The following is a 17,957-nucleotide window of genomic DNA, read 5'->3' as shown; positions in this document are numbered from 1 at the left end:
AGCATAGTGTGATGTAAATTTTGCACAAAAGCCCCTTGTATCTTCGAATCTTTTACAAACAAGTCCTTCCGTCTTCCTCCGCCCGATCTAGCTCCCGTGCATCGGGCCAAGGCCGTCGTCGACCGATTCGTCACCTGCGCCACCCAGGGCCAGCTCCTCCGCCGCCCGGTACCTGCTCCTCCGCCGCCCGGTACCTGCTCCTCCGCCGCCCAGTACCTGCGCCACCACCGCCCAGGACCTAAGCTGCCGTAATCCACTCCCGCCACGATCCCCTCCGCCGCTGCCGCGCAGGACCTGCGCCACCAAGATCCGGTGGATCTCGTCCTCCTCAAGCTCCCGCCACCAAGATCCGGTGGATCTCGTCCTCCTCAAGCTCCCGAGCGCGCCTGGACCTCAAGCTCATCCTCCTGCTTATCCTGTTCCGCCAGGCTCGTGCTGCTGCTCTGCTCGAGCTGTCACCGGAGCTCCCCTGCTGCCCACCTGAGCGATGGTCACCGGTAATTTCCGCCGCCCATCCCCGCCGACGCGCACCAAATCGACGGTCCCTGGACTTTCCCCCGCCCACGCCTAAGCTCTGGTTGCCTGTTCTACTCCTCCATGCCCAGCACCTCCTCTCCACGACTAGGCACCGCTCCTCCTCCAAGCCCAGGCGCTTCTCCTCCTCCACTCCCAGCACCTCACTGCTCGCCCAGCAGTAGATCCTCTACTTCTCACCTGCAGATCAAGAGATCAGTTAAGCAGAGTATCAGCCGCAGATCAATTGATCAACACAGAGGACTATCATCTGTAGCAGTAGTATCTGTAGGAGCAGTATCTTCTGTAGCAGCAATTGATCGATATCAGCAGTATCTGTAGCAAGATCAAAGATCAAACTTTTTTTACATCAAATCAAAGATCAAACTTGCCCGGCGCCTCTGCTCTTCAGGTACAACGATTTTATGACGTTTTAAAACATGAGCAAACTGAACATCATAACATTTTTTAGTTAGGATGACCAATACTATAAATTTCAGAAACTAAATTAGAACATGTTTTCCAAGATGTAGGTATGCACAATACAATCTGATCTGTATTTGAAATTAGAACTAGAAAACAAGATTAAAACTAGGAAACACTCATATATTGTCAAGTTATGTTGATGCTCCACTTGAGGCAGGGAACTGCACCCATTTTCACTACTACAATATGATAGCCAATGGACAAAAATGTGACTAATGGGCAACTTTTTGAAATCAAAACAAAAATGGACAGTAAACTGATAATGACAGTAAACTGTAATTTGATACAGAGATTTTCCTATTGAAAATATAACTGAATGGACAGAAAAATGGGTGAAAAGATAACTGAAGGCTAGGCTAAAATGGACAGTAAACTGATAATGACTATTGCCAACAAGAGTAGGAAAATGCAAGCTTCTGAGATTTGTTACATAAATTTTCCTACTGAAAAGTTAACTGAATTTTGTGTACTGAAAGTTTACAGTGTCCAGTGTAGGAAAGTTTACTGAAATTTGTGGAGTACTCCAAGTGCTTTGAACTAAAAAAATCATCAAAGTTCAAAGCCTAGCTGATTTGAACGGCTTATTCTCTGGGATCATCAATGTGCATTCAGGCTAATTCTTTGAACTTTGATCATCAATCCAAAGAATATATTTATTTGATTTTTTAATTTATTTGGAATTATTTGGATTTATTTAGATTTATTTGAATTGTTTAAATTAATCTGAATAATTTAGTCAAGGCCTTTGGATTAATTTGAATTTATTTGAATCTCACAATTTGGTCTAACTTAGATGATCTTGTCTACTTGGAGTACATAATCTACCGAGTAGTCATGTCCCAGTCATGCATCCATGCATCCAGTAGAAACATCTTGCATACATGATCAGGTGTCAAACTTTTAATCAAAATCTACTGAGTAGTTATTGTGCTCATCCAGTAGCAACATCTTGCATACATGATCAGTAGTCATGTCGCAGATTTCTATTTATACTGAATTTGTATATCACCAAGACCTCTACTAGTTTCAGACTAGATTTACACTGAATTATTTGACAGTCATATGAACTGTATGAATTTGTAAACACTTCCAGACTTGAGCATTCAGAGTTTGCAATTGCAATAAAAAGGTCCCTTGTTCATGAACTTGTACTGTACACCATGCATTCAAGCAGAAAGAAACAAAGAAGGTCTGAAGAAGAATGAATCCCTTCTCCATTAATTTTATTCAACATGATAAGTTCAGGTCATAAAAATCCATGATGTTGCATGAACAATTAGACAGTACATAGGGACAATTAACAGGACTACTCATGGAGAAAATCGCACATGATTAATTAACAGGATTAGTCCACGATATTCCTTACAGCTCCACAATCTGGAGATCAATTAACAGTATGTACACACAACAAATAGCAGCAGATGGATTGGAATTCTTTCTGAAGTAAAATTAACAGGAGTTGGACCACAAACAGCAGCAGATAAATTAACAGGATTACTCCATGATGCTTCACCAACAGAGGAGGGATGTGGACGGCTGACCTCCTGCAATTCCTCAATTTCACCGCAGTCATCGTCCTGGTGCCAGCTGTTGCCGCCAGCCGGGCAGACCAGCACGGCGGACGCGGAGGCGCCCTTGTAGTTGTGGCCGCCCGCTCCAGGAGACGAGGCGGCGGACGCGTTGGTCGGCTTCGATGCCCTGGCATACGCGACGCCGACGAGCTCTGCCGCAGACGCCTCTCCAGTGACCGTGCCGTGCATCGCCACCACCCGCTGCCACTCGTCTGGTCCCTTTTTCTCCTCCTGCTCTCCCCTATCTTGCCGGCGCTAGTGAATTTTTTCCTCCTCCTGCTCTCCCCTCTCGACGGTGGCCGGGATTAGTGGTGGTAGTGGAGAATCGACGGGCAGCAAGCGCCGATTTTCCGGAAGGGGATGGGGGAAAGCTTGGAAATTTAGAGATGCGGGAAAGGGAAGCGGGGGAGCTGCGCGGGGGAGCGGTGGAGCTGCACGGGGCAGAGGTGGATCCGCGTGGGGTTGCGGTGGAGCTGCACGGCGGCGCGGTGTGCTTGAGCTACGCGAGGTCGCCGGCGTTGCGGGGGAGCTAGTGGAACTGAGCGAGCTGGCGGAGGAGACGATTGGACCGCGGGTTCGGTCGGATAAAACCTGAAGGACTTTTTCACAAAAATATCGTTGCGACATGTTTTTCGGGACGGAGGGAGTATATCGAGGGTAGACACACGATGTAACCTATGCCAACATAATAGCACAGGCACGCAGGGGGAGCCGGCGCGTGTGCCGGCGCCCGGGCGGTCAGGGTGTGGTATTGTGACGGTGTCATGGGGAGGAGTGCCCGTAGTCAGGCCCCGGCGATGTAGCCATATCGGTGAACCTCGTTAACAAATCTCGGTGTCGTACCTCGTGTGATTGCTTGGTCCTCGGTAGATCGACGGAGTGCCTCAGGTTTATTCTAACAATAAGAACAAGGACCATATTAGGCTTAGATGAGTGGTCTGGGTAGTGGCCCAGCTAGCAAGCCTTCATCATTTGGATAGGAGCAGTGGCATATGTTGCCAAGATGGCGGATTCAGGCATATTGTTGTAATACTTTGTAAGGTACTTGAGGATAATCAATAAAGTGGCCGTATGCATATCCCAGATGCAGAGGCCGCGGGTCATCTTCCTTTTCTAAAATAAAAATAAAAATAATAATTACCATGAGTCCATGACAATGGCCAAGCATGTGTTTTAGCAGCTGCAAAGCTAGTAGTGGATCACTAGTGTCGCATCTTTCCTATAAATCAAGGCCGCCATGGCGGAGGTGAGTCAAACACTCCCCACACCAAGCCTGCACACACACACATGCTTTGTTCTCGCTCCTCTCTCTGCCCTTCAGCACCGGCAGCTATAGCTCTTCTGTTCCGGCCGGGAAAGCAAGCGCTAGAGTATACGCACGGAAGAAGAAGAAGAAATCATCCCTAGGTACCTAACTCATACAACACGATCCATCCATTTTTTTTAAACTGATCCATGCATGTATTGATGAATATCTATCTGGAGTGTGACATATACTTATCAACAATTTCAAAATTCTCCGTGTTCTTATGTACGTATGCATAGAAAGAGGATATTGAAGATTCAATGTGCGGCTGGACATGGTTGGAAAAAGCCGACTGCATGGATCCTATAGGAAACGGTGCACGATGTGACTCCTATAGGAAACGGTGAGCTCGTATGACTGCGACGTGATTTTATTTGACAACACGATCAATGAACAATGATGAAGAAAATATTAGTTACTGACTTTGAAATTCTCCTCATCTTTATTTATGCATACATAGAGAACACTGAAGATTGATCTAATTCGACCAACACACATAGCTACCAGCAATGGAAGTTACTACAGTCGGGCAGCTACTTCTCTGGATATTGGTAGCATACAGTGCACATTATGTCGTCGGTGGCAGATCCTTATATGCAAATGAGACAGATCGGCTATCGCTGCTTCAGTTCAAGGATGCAATCAGTCTGGATCCACACCAAGCCTTGATGTCCTGAAACAATAGCATCCAGTTCTGTAATTGGGAAGGTGTCTTGTGCAGGGTGAAGACTCTGCCACATCGTGTCAGTTCTCTAAACCTTACACGTCGAGGTTTGGTAGGACATATATCTCCTTCACTTGGGAACCTATCATTCCTACATTCTCTAGCCCTGGTGGAAAACACACTCACTGGGGAGATTCCACCCTCCCTTGGTCACCTGCGTCGTCTCCAAACTCTCCGCTTGAGAAAGAACATGCTACAAGGAAGGATACCAAGTTTTGCAAACTGCTCAAAGCTCAGGGTGCTGGATGTTTCATACAACAATCTAGTTGGCCAATTTCCTACTGAGTTGCCTCCTCGCCTTCAGGTGCTGCGTGTTGGGACTAATAACCTTACTGTCACCATCCCAACTTCTCCTGTCAATATAACAAAACTAACCACCATTAGCTGCCTGAATAATCAAATCAAAGGAAATATCCCAAGTGAGTTTGCAGATCTGCCCAGCTTGCAGTACCTGTATGCAGGTGGCAATCAGCTGGCAGGCAGCTTTCCACAAGCCATCTTGAATCTTTCTACTCTTATTGACCTTGACCTTGGTCTTAACGGTTTAAGTGGAGATCTGCCACCAAATTTCTGTACCGCTCTCCACAATCTCCAGACACTTTTTTTGGGTGGCAACATCTTTATAGGCGGGCACATTCCTAGTTCATTAAGTAATTCTTCCAATCTATACGATGTTGATTTTTCAAGTAACAACTTCACCTGATTGGTGCCCACCACTATTGGCAAACTTACCCAACTCTCGTCGTTGAATCTTGAAAATAATCAACTCCAAGCACATAGCAGGGAAGAATGGGAGTTTTTGGACAGCTTAGGGAATTCCACGGACCTACAGATGTTCTCCATTAGTCGGAATCGCCTATCAGGGCATGTGCCAAATTCATTAGTTAACCTTTCCAATCAACTCCAGGAGATATACTTGGCAGAAAATAAACTGTCAGGGGATTTTCCTTCCAGCATAGCAAACCTTCACAACTTGTTTATTCTAACATTGGGGATGAAATAACTTTACAGGTGTGGTTCCGGAGTGGATTGGATCTATCAAGATTTTGCAGCAATTAGGTTTAGAAGCAAACTTCTTTAAGGGGGTCATTCCGTCATCCTTGTCAAACTTATCTCAATTGGGAGACTCTATCTATCCTCGAACCAGTTCATTGGTCACATACCAGCAAGCTTTAGAAACTTTTCGACGCTTCAAAATTTGGACATTTCCAACAACAATCTTCATGGTAGGGTTCCATCAAAGATCTTCAAAATCCCAGCAATATTTCAGATTGATTTTTCTTTCAACTATCTAGATGGACAACTTCCTACAGACATTGGCAATGCCAAACAACTCATACATTTGGTACTTTCATCAAACAAACTATCCGCTGATATTCCCGTAACTCTGGGTGACTGTGAAAGTTTAGAAGACATTGAGTTAGACTCAAATATTTTCGGTGGCAGTATTCCCTCTTCATTAGACCACATAACCAGCCTCAAATTTTTGAACTGTTCTAGCAATAACTTAACTGGGTCAATACCACTATCTCTTGGCAACCTACAACATCTTGAGAAACTAGATTTGTCATTCAACCATCTTCAAGGCGAGGTTCCAGCAAAAGGGATATTCAAGAATGCAACTGCCATTCGGTTTGAGGGGAACCAGGGACTGTGTGGTGGGGCATCAGAGTTACACATGCAAGCATGTGTTGTTACGCCTTCAAGTTCAACTATAAACAATGAATCTTTATTGCTCAAAGTAGTTATCCCAATAACCAGCATAGTTTTACTTGGAGTAAATGGCACTGGCGATCCGAGAACTTGCACTGTGGGTGCACTTAAGTCACGGTACTTGCAAACCGGAAAAACCCGTCATAGAACTTGCATTATGGGTGCAGATAGGTCACACAGGTCATCTGAACACGCCAGCTGCCCGGTTTCTCCCTCTAACGGTCAAGCGCGATAAATTTGTTCACGACTTTTAAAATATATGTGATTCGTGACTTTAAAAAAATGTTCGTGAACGATAATTTGAAAACTATTTGTTCACGACTTTAAAAAAATGTTTGCGAACGTTTAAAAATATATATTTGTGATCAGCGACTTTAAAAAAATGTCCAGGAACGAAAATTTTGAAAATGTTTTCGAATGATAAATTTGAAAATGCTTGCGAATGATAAATTTGAAAATGCTTGTGAACATTAAAAAAAGTATGATTCATGACTTTAAAAAGTTCGCGAATGATAAATTTAAAAATATTTATTAAAAATATTTGTGATTTGTGACTTCAAAAAAATGTCCACGGACAAAAATTTTGAAAATGCTTGCGAAGGATAAATTTGAAAATGTTCATGAATGATTAATTTGATAACTATTTGTTCACTACTTTAAAAAAAGGGTCGAGAATGATAAATTTGAAAACTATTTTTGATTCGCGAACATTTTTGTGAAGTTGTGAACATTAAAAAAATGCGATTCATGACTTTAAAAAAAGTTCGCAAATGATAAATTAAAAAATATTTATTAAAAATATTTGCGAATTGTGACTTTTAAAAAATGTGCGCGAACAAAAAATTTGAAAATTCTTGCGAAGGATAAATTTGAAAATGTTCGTGAATGATTAATTTGAAAACTATTTGTTCATGACTTTAAAAAAAGGGTCGAGAACGATAAATTTAAAAAATATTTGTGATTCACGAACATTTTTTTAAGTGTTGAACATTCTAGAAAAATATTTGTGATTCACGACTTTAGAAAAAGTTCACGAATGATAAATTAAAATAATATTTATTAAATATATTTGTGATTCATGACTTTTAATAAATGTCCGCAAACGACTAACTTGAAAATGTTTGCGAACAATAAATTTGAAAATGTTCATGAATGATTAATTTGAAAAGGATTTGTTGACTTTAAAAAATGTTCGTGAATGATAAATTAAAAAATATTTATTAAAAATATTTGTGATTCGTGACTTTAAAAAAATGTCCAGGAACGAAAAATTTGAAATGTGACCTATGTACACCCGCAACGCAAGTTTTATGACGGGTTCTTCTCGAAAATAGGGCAGCTGGCCAGTTCAGATGGTATATGTGACCTATCTGCACCCGCAATGCAAGTTCTATGACGGGTTTTTCCAGTTTGCAAGTACCGTGACTTAAGTGCACCGGCAGCGCAAGTTCTCGGACAGCCAATGCCATTTACTCGTTTTACTTGCTATGGTCATGTTTGGCATATTGATATGGAGAGGAAAGCACAAGAGCAAATCTATATCTCAACCATCATTTGGTACAAAATTTCCCAAGGTTTCTTTTAGTGATCTAGCCAGAGCGACACATGGATTCTCAAAGTGCAACTCAATTGATGGCAGGAGATACAGTTCTATATATCGAGGAAAACTAGTTAAAGATGAAATTGAGGTTGCCATAAAAGTCTTCAACTTAGAGACAAGAGGAGCACACAAGAGCTTCATTGCAGAATGTAATGTGCTGAGAAATGTGTGGCATCATAATCTGGTCCCAATCGTAACTGCGTGCTCAAGCATTGATTCTACTGGTAATGATTTCAAGGCCCTGGTGTATGAGTTCATGCCACGAGGAGACTTACATAGCCTATTATATACAACTATAGACTACGAAGGCTCTTATGATTTGGACCTTCTTCCAATGAGTCAAAGGTTGTGCATCGTGGTGGGTGTAGCGGATGCAATGGAGTACCTACACCATAACAACCAAGGAATAATGGTTCATTGTGATCTGAAGCCTAGCAACATTCTATTGGATGACAATATGACAGCTCATATTGGAGACTTTCACCTAGTAAGATTCAAAGTTGGTTCTGCGATGCCATCTATTGGTAACCCAAGCTCTTCTTCGGTTGGACTAATGGGAACGATCGGATATGCAGCTTCGGGTAATGGCCTTTTTTATATCTTGTGTTGCTTTAGCTTTTCTGCATGTGTTAAAGCGAAATTAACTCCTTTTGTTATTCATTCATTCTGTAGAATACGCAGGGGGTGGTCATCTTTCAACTTCCACGGATGTTTACAGCTTTGGTGTCGTCCTTCTCAAAATATTCCTTCGGACAAGACCAACTGATGACATATTTAAGGATGGACTGAGCATTGTGAAGTTAACAGAGATCAGCTTCCCTGATAGGGTAATGGATATTGTCGATCCTCAGCTGACACAAGAGTTGGAGCTTTGCCAAGAAACTCCAACAGCCTTGAAGGAAAAAGGTGTACGCTCTCTGCTATCTATGCTAAATGTTGGCCTTTCTTGCACGAAGCCTTCTCCGAATGAACGCACCAACATGCAGGAGGTGGTTGCTACATGGCATCAGAGATGCATATCTCAGAGGAAATTGAAGAAGCAGTTATGTTGGTATTAGCTACCTGAATAAGTAAGCTGTCGTATGTTTGATGTTTTATTGCATCGTGTGTGTAACGACATGGATTTACAAATCCGAACCTTCTCTGTACTGTAGCAGCCCAGATATTGCGCTGAAAAATAGAGATGACTATCATTTCCATGTACCAATATTATGAAACAAATATTATATACTACAATTTTATTTTACATGTTCAGGGAACACTCTATCTCCACCTTGGGACACAAGACAAATAGAGGAAAAATTGGTTGTAATATTGATGAACTGAATCAGGCCCTGAACTCTCTAGTCTCTCTGTTCTCAATTCATCCTTGTTCATTATTTGCAGAAGAGAGTATCCTTTATGGCATTTCCTGTAGTTGTATTTACCCTGCCTCACAGCAGTTGCAAAAACTACTAAGCAAGAACCATGTCATCAAAAAAGAATGCATATGGAAAACAAGAGTTGTTAATGGTGGAGGCTGTTGTTGTGAATAAGATGTTGAGGCTGCTTGTCAAGCAGGCAAGCTTTGCAAATTCAATGGACGTACGGGCATGCCATTTAACTTGCGTGGGGAGTAGAACGATAGCAAGCGCAACGGCAAGAAACAAAACAATGAGGAAGATGTGCAAAGACCGTCTCAAGGTCTCCATGTCGGCAAAAAATTATTCATTTTGTAAAAGCCATCAACAAGTTGCTTAATGAGGATGCGCTCGACAAGGCCAAGTCAAGTCCAAGTACAGTGGTTGTATTTTCGAGGAAGACGGCAGGTGCATGAATGGTATCCAGTCCACTTGCGTAACGCTGGAGCACAAGTGGAAGTGGTGTCATTCTCGAAAGAAAAAAGTGCAAGTGGTGTTGCTGTATGTGCCAAGACCGACGACCAGTCTTCACATCAAGCTACTGCACTTCAACTCTTCTATTAGCAGAAGATGATGCATGCATATAATAATGTGAATCATACAAAGACAGCATCTCTTTGTTAGACAGCATCCAATGTCTAGAGAACAACAGCGCTGGACCACAAGTTTGTATAGAAGACCCGTGTGCAATGTTTGGATCTGTTTCTTGCACTCTATTTAGAAATAAAATGTTGTTTGGAGCCAATAGTTTCACACGGTTACATATTTGGTAAAAATGTAGTGCTTTCACACATAGTTACAACACCTTAGAAACACAATTACAAATGCAGCCTGCGAGCATTCGGCCACCATACAAGCACAGTTACAAATGTTTTCACGGAACCAAAATGAGGGTTTTCTCAAATGGAGCTTAGTGACAAACATCTTGCACCTTACGAGACCGACTCAGTTTGTGCAGCTGCTCAGCTACCTCCATCATCGTGGGTCTTTGATCTACATCAAGGCTAAGGCATTCCACGGCCATACTTGCTAGACTATCAAGAAGCTCTAAATCTTCTGGTATTGCAATTTCCTTGTCAAAAGACTCGGTCGCTTTCTTCTGTTTCTTATGGGCTTCAAGAAAGCTCTTTACCACACCATTAGTCTCGGAATGTATGGCCCTTCTGCTGCTAATAAGCTCCAAGATCACAACTCCAAAACTATAGACGTCACTTTTTTCGGTGAGTAGTCCTTCTTGTAGATATACCGGATCCATATAATTCATGTCGCCAATGACTGATCCGGTGTGTTCCTTGTCTTTCGCAAGCAACCTAGATATGCCAAAGTCTGAAATTTTGGGTGCAAAGTTATCATCCAAGAGTATATTTGCTGGTTTGACATCTCCGTGTAGAATTCTAGTGTTTGCTTGTGAGTGCATATAAGCTAGACCATCGGCTGATTGTGCAGCAATACTTAAACGTGCATCCAAGTTGAGGGCCACCTTTTTACTGTTGTCGTGAAGAATGTCATGGAGGCTACCTTGTGAGATGAACTCATAGACCAGCATGGGGGCGTCAACTTCAAGGCAACAGCCAATGAGCCTAACAATGTTCTTGTGGATGACTTGAGATTGGATGATGACTTCATTTGCGAATTGGTCATTCTCTTGCACGCTACCATTGATCGGTTTCTTTATTGCAACTTGTTCGTTGTCAAGAAGGCCTTTGTAAACTTCACCGAAGCAACCTTTTCCAATTAAGTTGCTATTCTTTAAAATTGGCTTGAGCTCCCCTTTTGTGAAAAGTTTAATGGTATTTGCCTGTTCCAATATAGGGCCACCATTCTTTTTGTAGAATTCTTTCGTCTTCTTTTTCTCTTTGTGAAGAATAATCAGAAACGTTATAATTGCCATGAGAAGAATACCACCTATTCCGCCTAGAGAGACAAGAGATAACTTAGTTTATATCACTAAATTTGCAATTGCAAATCTGGCAGAAATATTTAGTATAAGAATTAATAGTCTCCTATGATCATCTGCTCGGGGTAAAAAAATTAGCACTAGAATTATCAGAACTAAATTAATCGAAATCAAGAATGGCAAGTGGTTAAAACTTCCAAGGAAGTGCCTAGAAGGCAACAACATCATGTACTCTTTCCTTGCTGAAATATAATTTGGAAAGCCTGTATTGGCTCATAAATTACAGTCAGGTTATTTATAGATATTATGCTGTATACAGTTGACTGATTGAAATATTTTGGAATAATTACATGTGCAGCTTGTACGCTATGTGTCAGGAGATGTAAAAGCATGCAGTTCCTATTTCACGTGTTTCTATGTTAATAATTTTGATATGCAGCAAGTTTTTTTTTTTTTTTTGCGGGGGGATATGCAGCAAGTTGATATACATTATATAGCAAACCAAGTTCCTAGATGAAGAAATATAACCGAAGGTGAATCAACAATTTAGGTGAGACCTAATAAAAAATATGCATTTTGTAGGTTGGACTGCAGACCAACCATTGGCCTGGTTGGACTGTATGTCACCCAGAGGGTACTGATTCTACTGGAATAGATCTCACGCGCAACCTGAACAAAAATACTCAAGAGTGCAGTGAAGTACGTAGTGGCTTATATTACTTACCGACAGTCGCCATTGCTGCTGGAGGGAATACATGCGTGCAGGTCCCCCCTTGGCCATCCGCTTTCATTCCAAATTTGCATGGACAGTCATAGCCTCCCGGCCTATTTTTGCAGATCCCGCCATTTGAGCAGGGATTTTCAGGGAGCTTGCACTCATCAATGTCTGAAGAATCAAAACATGGGAAATAAACGATTTGGTAATGACAGTTGCTTGCATGTATGTAGGAATATGTACGTACCTTGGCAACCGTGAGCGATGTGAGGGTTGCCGGTGTAATTGCCGGAGCACCGGCAGACATAGCCAGGACACAAGAGCTGTTTTGGCTGATGCAAGCGTAGTCTGGAGGCGGCGGCTGTCCTTCCGCCGGACACGAAACATTTCCGGCAGCGAAATCCAGCACGAGGGGGACGCCACGGAGGAACCTTTGGTGCAGCGTCTTGTTACCGGACATGTCCGGTGTAAAGAAGCTGTACCATGACTTCTCCACGAGCATGGCGTAGGAGCAGGGATAAAGCTCCCACCACTCGTCGTCCTCCTCAGTGACAGACACGGTCAAACTCTTGCCGGGATGCAGAAGGGTGGTCTCACAGCAGCCCCGCCCCTCGCATGACCCATTCTTGACCGGGTTGTACCTCTGCATGTACCGTCTCTCTGATATTGTGCGGCAATACAAGTTAGGCACCGAACCGCCGTTACCATATACCAGTACAGGCTCCACTATCTGGCCGACGCCTATGAGAACATTGCGCGCTGCTGAGACAGCAAACGCCGAGTTGCCGAAATTTATATGCTGGGACATGAAGAAGGTTTTCCCCTCACCTCCCTTGGACACGGTCCGGCCGGTCATATTTAGGCTGCAGCGGTACGATATACCTTGCTCGTGGCGACTGATATGCTCAAGAGCTCCAGCGGCGGCGACGACTGATAGTAGCCCCGGTCGTCGTAGAAGGATCTCTCTAGATTGATTGTTCTGTTGTCAGCAAGAAAAGCACGAGGAGGAATGAAGGAGTCGTTGCAAATGACCTCGAAGCCATCGCGGAAGCAGCCGTTGCCGATGCCGAACGGGAAGGGGATGGTGATGTCGCCGCACTTATCGCGGCAACCAGGACGTGGCACCGGATGCTGCTGCTGTTCAGCCACGGCCGCAAAGATGACCAGTAGGATTGCTGGCAGCAGCAGCATCTGGGGAAGGGATTGTGAGCTGGGCGTGGTCATGGTGCTCTACTACCTGCTCTACGGGGTATGGAACCTGGGATGAATGAATGCCAAAGGAAAGGCATCCACACACCCTCCCTTATATTATATACTACCACTGTTGATGCCCGTAGCTGCTGTTTAGGATGCGGTGTATATTTTAGTGCCTAATTTTTTTTCTTGTTCTGGTTGTCGGTGGTGAGTGGGTGTTCGTGTTTGTTTGCATACCGCTAAAATAAATTTAAATTATAGTTATAGTTTATCAGTCCAATAAATTTGTTAGAATTTAGTCAGGCAGTGCATGCTGCAGCTACATCTTTATCTTTATCTTTACCTAATTTTTATTTTTATAATCTTTATCTTTATCGTCCGTCATGGTTGTTTTGCAAAAAAGCCCCTCGGTTTACAGGAAATCAACCCGCAGCCCTGTTTTAGTGGCACCCAAAGAAAACGTTTCACTTTTACAAACAAACCCTATAGGCATTTCAATTCAGTCCGCAGTCCTTTCCTTCCTCTTATCCACTCTGCGTCGGCGGCTACGCCCATCCCGTCGTGCGCCGGCGGCCGCCGTGCCTCGCGCGGGCGGATGGAGTGCGCTCGCCGGGAGGATGGACGGCGCGGAGAGGCGCGTTCGCGCTCGAGCTCCTGTGCGCGCGCCTCGCGCCTCCTTGCACCGCTCCGGCGGCCACTCGCCACCCGCCGTCGCCGGCGACCACAAGCAGCAACCGTTGTGGCCGCTGCCGGTGTGGAGCGCATCGAGGCCCGCCTCGCCCCCCTCCTCCGCGGAGACTCAGAAGCCAGCGGTCACCAAAACTTCTGCTCCCAAGGCCCCCTTTTCCATCCGCCGTCACCGCGCTCCGAGCGTGAAATCCTCCGCTTCAGGCTGCCGTCAGAGGAGCCGCCTCCGGAGAGGAACGACGGGGCTTGGATGAGCATGTGGAAGGTGCGGACCTGCACGAGGCGCTGACCAAGACGCGGTTGTTCTTATCCGTTGCCTACTTCCTCAGCAACTCCCTCGCCATCGAGGTCTGCAATGCTTTTCTATTCCCATTTGTCTTTCTATCTGTTTATTCATTCCACTGTTGATAGGTACATGACACTGCTGTCTCTTTTTGCTGATGCATAATTACTTCAGCTTCTTTTTTCCGTTGCCCCGGCAGGAAAACTATGGTTCCCGGATGAAAAAGACGCGCATAAAAGTTGCAAATTTTGAATAGCAATTCCTATGTATATATGAATGTGCTAATGGAGGTAAGACAAATTCCTAATTTAATAATAACCCCTCTGTCCTTTCTACTGCATCTCGTGTGTGTGCCTGGCTGCCTGCCGCTGTTGTGCATCTGTTTGCTTGGTGTTTTTTCAGACATTGTGTGAGAGAGCGAGACGATTGAGAGATTTATTTGTGCTACCGCTCGTTTTAGAGCAGGAATGTGTAATATATATTTTTGCTGATTTTGAAGATTGTATCCATAACGACAATGATGACATGAAGAAAAAGAATATCAGTAACTACACTTATCCTTGATCTGGTCTGAAAGATAAATATTGTATTTATAATTGGGTAGCTAGGTTTCAGATATTGAAAATATTGCATTGCTAAGTACATTAGTTTATATAAATCAATCATCTGGGTTGTCGATTTGAATAATTTAACACTATATATCATAGGACGATTGGTGTATATATACTTCACTTCATGACACGGTTGTCACGATTGTTGCAGGGCTGTGTTGCAGGACTGATTGGAGGCAACCAAATCTTGGAGAATGATGGAAGATAATGGACTCCAGCTTTTAGGAATGTTATATAAGGATCCAATTTCAAGCTTTGGACTGTTCCATAAATTTGCTGTTGAGAATCAGGAGGTTGGTTTTTCCTTTGTAAATTTGGAATTTACTTCAAACTACAAGTGGAAAAGTAGACTATCAGTTCAAAATTGTGTATCTTCATAACTGTTAATGTAATCTTAGCCTCCTAGGTGATCATTGCATAGGTCTACTGGAAATTGGTGCCAGAGGAGCTCTCGATGAAGTTCCTACGAGAACCAAAATCAATTCTAGATGCATCAGATATATCAATGGAGGAAGCATGGTTCCCAGGTGCAGTGCTAACATTGCTGAATGTTGTCTGCTACCATAGCCTTCCTAAAACAGGACAACACAATTATTATCTGGAGGGACGAGGGATCTGATGATTATCCAGTGAACTGTATGTCTTTGTAGGACCTTCGCACTCAACTGATGTATGCATCTGTTATCAAACTGAGAGTAGGAGGTATGCATAAACCTTTAATTTTGGGAGACATAACCACTCTTCGAATCTTAGCCAGATTCTTCCATCTCTAGGATTTAACTTTCTGTGAAAAGAATTTCATGAACACGCAAAGATTGCCAACTAAACTTTGTACAAAAAAGGTAGACGTGATAAATCTATTTATCTCTCGCCGAACTACTCTGAATTTTATGGTACCTGGTGAAGATTAAGAAAATAGTTATGCCCTGCTATATTTAGTGATAAATAAGATACCAAATGTGACTAAATAGTTCTGCTTAAGCATATGTACCTGCACTCTTTTCATATGGTATTGTCAAAACTTCGGCTGAGAATATATTAATAGTTGTTTCAAAATGTTTCCTGTTCAGTCAAGACCTTTGGGACATTACCAAACGCTATTGGACAAGAAGATTGATGGTTTTCAGCAAGTAAGATAATAGTTCAAGTATCGAAGGGACGTACGACTTTTGGTGCATTGTTAGGAAAATTGTATTGAGTGTATTTCACGTTTCTGCTCTGTCTCCATTTTGCTATGTCCTTGAAGTTCTTATGTCACTTGCTATTTTGAGTGCCCACTATCATCTGAACATGAAGTAACATGAGAAGTCAAAGTTTTGTGCATGCCTTTTCTTTAATATGTTCAGATTTATAGCTCATGAGAGTAATGCTTAAGATTGATATTTTAGATACCATTTTTGTATTTAAAGTGCAGGCCGAATTTCTTACTCCTATAACTAAACCAATATGCTAGCTACTTTGTGTCAGGCGTACTTTTTGGTTTCATTCATGGTGCAGGTTAGCTGGTTATTTACAAGTGTGTGGAGCATCCAAAATTCAAGTAAGAACACCATGCTTCCTTGGTGTGTCCATAAATATATCTCCATGCTGGAGCTGTCAGATGAGTACGGATCAAATGAAGAATGACAAAAACGCCCAGGACTATTTCAAACTGTTTTATTTTTCCTACATTCAGCCAACCGGAGTATCCTGCTCTCCCTTCTATAGGTTCTACTCCCTCCGTTCCTAAATATAAGTCTTTAGAGAGATTCCACTATGGACCACATACGCTGTATGTGGTCCATAGTGGAATCTCTCTAAAGACTTATATTTAGGAACGGAGGGAGTACATCTAAATCCTTATTCTGTTGAATCAGGTACTTGCATTCTATTGTTCAAGATGTGTAATTTTTCTGTTGATTAACAAAATCATTGACTTATGAAAGAACTCTTATTGACGAAAGTGTACATGCAATGAGTTATGCAGTTCATATACAACTTTTACCAAAAGATGGGTTTCCTTTACTCGGTTCATTTATTGTTCTGTAGTAATCAGTCATGTATTCCTGGAGTTTTGAAGGATCTCACATTTCATGTTGTCTATAACTTAGCATGCTCGTAACAAGGGTGAAGGAAATATTGTGTGGGATTGAGTAAAAATCTAAGTATGCCTACTTATATAGATCTTTTGAAATTGATGGCGAGTTGTGTGTTAATTTATGTCGTGTACAAAGAATTCTTCTTTGCCTGTTTTCGCTGCAATGCCAGTGTTTTAGTAGTGTATCTCCCTTTGCAACGCACGGGCAATTTTCCTAGTATATAAATGTTTCCTACAAGCAGTGGTAGTTACCACTACTTGCATTTTGTATGTTGTATGTAGTATCTGTCGAAATCGAGAGTATGTACGTGTAGTATGTAGTATATAACAATGATTAGGTAGTATATATACAAATTCTTAGGTAGTATGTACCATTTTTTGAGTATGCTCTTTTTTACGTACAAATATGTACGGATTTTACAAATATAAGAAAAACTATGGGCTCATATGCAATTTTTTCATGTAACTTGTTTTGAAATATCTTAGATATAGTATATAAACATATTTAAAATAATAAAATAATATATATAGTACCACATGCTAGTATATGAGACATGTGGGGTAACTACCACCGGGTGGTAGGATGGATTTTCCCTATATATATATATAATAATAATAATAAAGCAAAATGGGTTTCTTCCATCCGTCATGGTATTTTTTCAGAAAAGTCCCTCTATTTCAAAGAATTCAACCCGCAGTCCTGTTTTAAGTTAAAACGAAGCGTTATTTTTGTATTTTACACAAAAGTCCCTGTCTTTTCTTGAAATCAACCCGCCGTCCGGATTTAAGTCACACCCGAACCGTTATTTTACATTTTTCGAAAACCCCCCGATGTTTTAGGTAATTCATACGCGGATCATATTTAAGTCAAACAAATGCTTTTTAAAATCATCCATATCTTTTAAACCGTAACTCTGATTTGAACATGTTATATATGAAATTTGATTAGAAAAATATGTAGAATATGAATATGAGATTATTTTTACCTGTTAAGTATTTTTAAATATTATTTTGGAATATATTCGAGTCAAACCAAATGATTTTCTAAATTATTTGTATCTTTTAAACCGTAACTTGGATTTTAACATATTATATATGAAATTTTATTAGAAAAATGTGTGGAATCTAAATATGATGTTAATTTTTCCTGTTAAATATTATTAAAATGTTGTTATGGAAG

At 42.0% G+C, this 17,957-nt stretch overlaps 1 protein-coding gene and 2 pseudogenes across 9 annotated transcripts; 2 read left to right on the top strand and 1 right to left on the bottom strand.

The window, feature by feature from the left end:
• The first annotated feature begins 4,790 nt into the window (after positions 1-4,790).
• LOC119361368 lies at positions 4,791-8,971 on the top strand (annotated as a pseudogene).
• Positions 8,972-10,027: 1,056 nt separating this feature from the next.
• Positions 10,028-13,181, bottom strand: LOC119366211 (annotated as a pseudogene).
• Positions 13,182-13,455: 274 nt separating this feature from the next.
• On the top strand, positions 13,456-16,683 carry LOC119366208. Of its 9 annotated transcripts, XM_037631898.1 has the most exons (7): positions 13,456-14,154; positions 14,289-14,379; positions 14,852-14,993; positions 15,122-15,227; positions 15,351-15,402; positions 15,771-15,830; positions 16,198-16,683. In XM_037631898.1, exons 3-7 carry the CDS (start codon positions 14,895-14,897, stop codon positions 16,427-16,429), a joined length of 549 nt encoding a protein of 182 aa, XP_037487795.1. In that variant the 5' UTR covers positions 13,456-14,154; positions 14,289-14,379; positions 14,852-14,894; the 3' UTR covers positions 16,430-16,683. The 9 variants fall into 9 exon arrangements, 2 of the variants coding, with proteins under 2 accessions (XP_037487795.1, XP_037487796.1); XM_037631899.1 differs by lacking the exon at positions 14,289-14,379; XR_005175969.1 differs by having other exon boundaries at positions 13,460-14,154; positions 15,107-15,227; positions 15,771-16,482.
• Positions 16,684-17,957: the final 1,274 nt, after the last annotated feature.

The sequence above is a fragment of the Triticum dicoccoides genome, chromosome 2B (genome assembly GCF_002162155.2).
Source record: "Triticum dicoccoides isolate Atlit2015 ecotype Zavitan chromosome 2B, WEW_v2.0, whole genome shotgun sequence".
Lineage (NCBI taxonomy): Eukaryota > Viridiplantae > Streptophyta > Magnoliopsida > Poales > Poaceae > Triticum > Triticum dicoccoides.
This window is presented reverse-complemented; position numbering and strand designations above follow the sequence as displayed.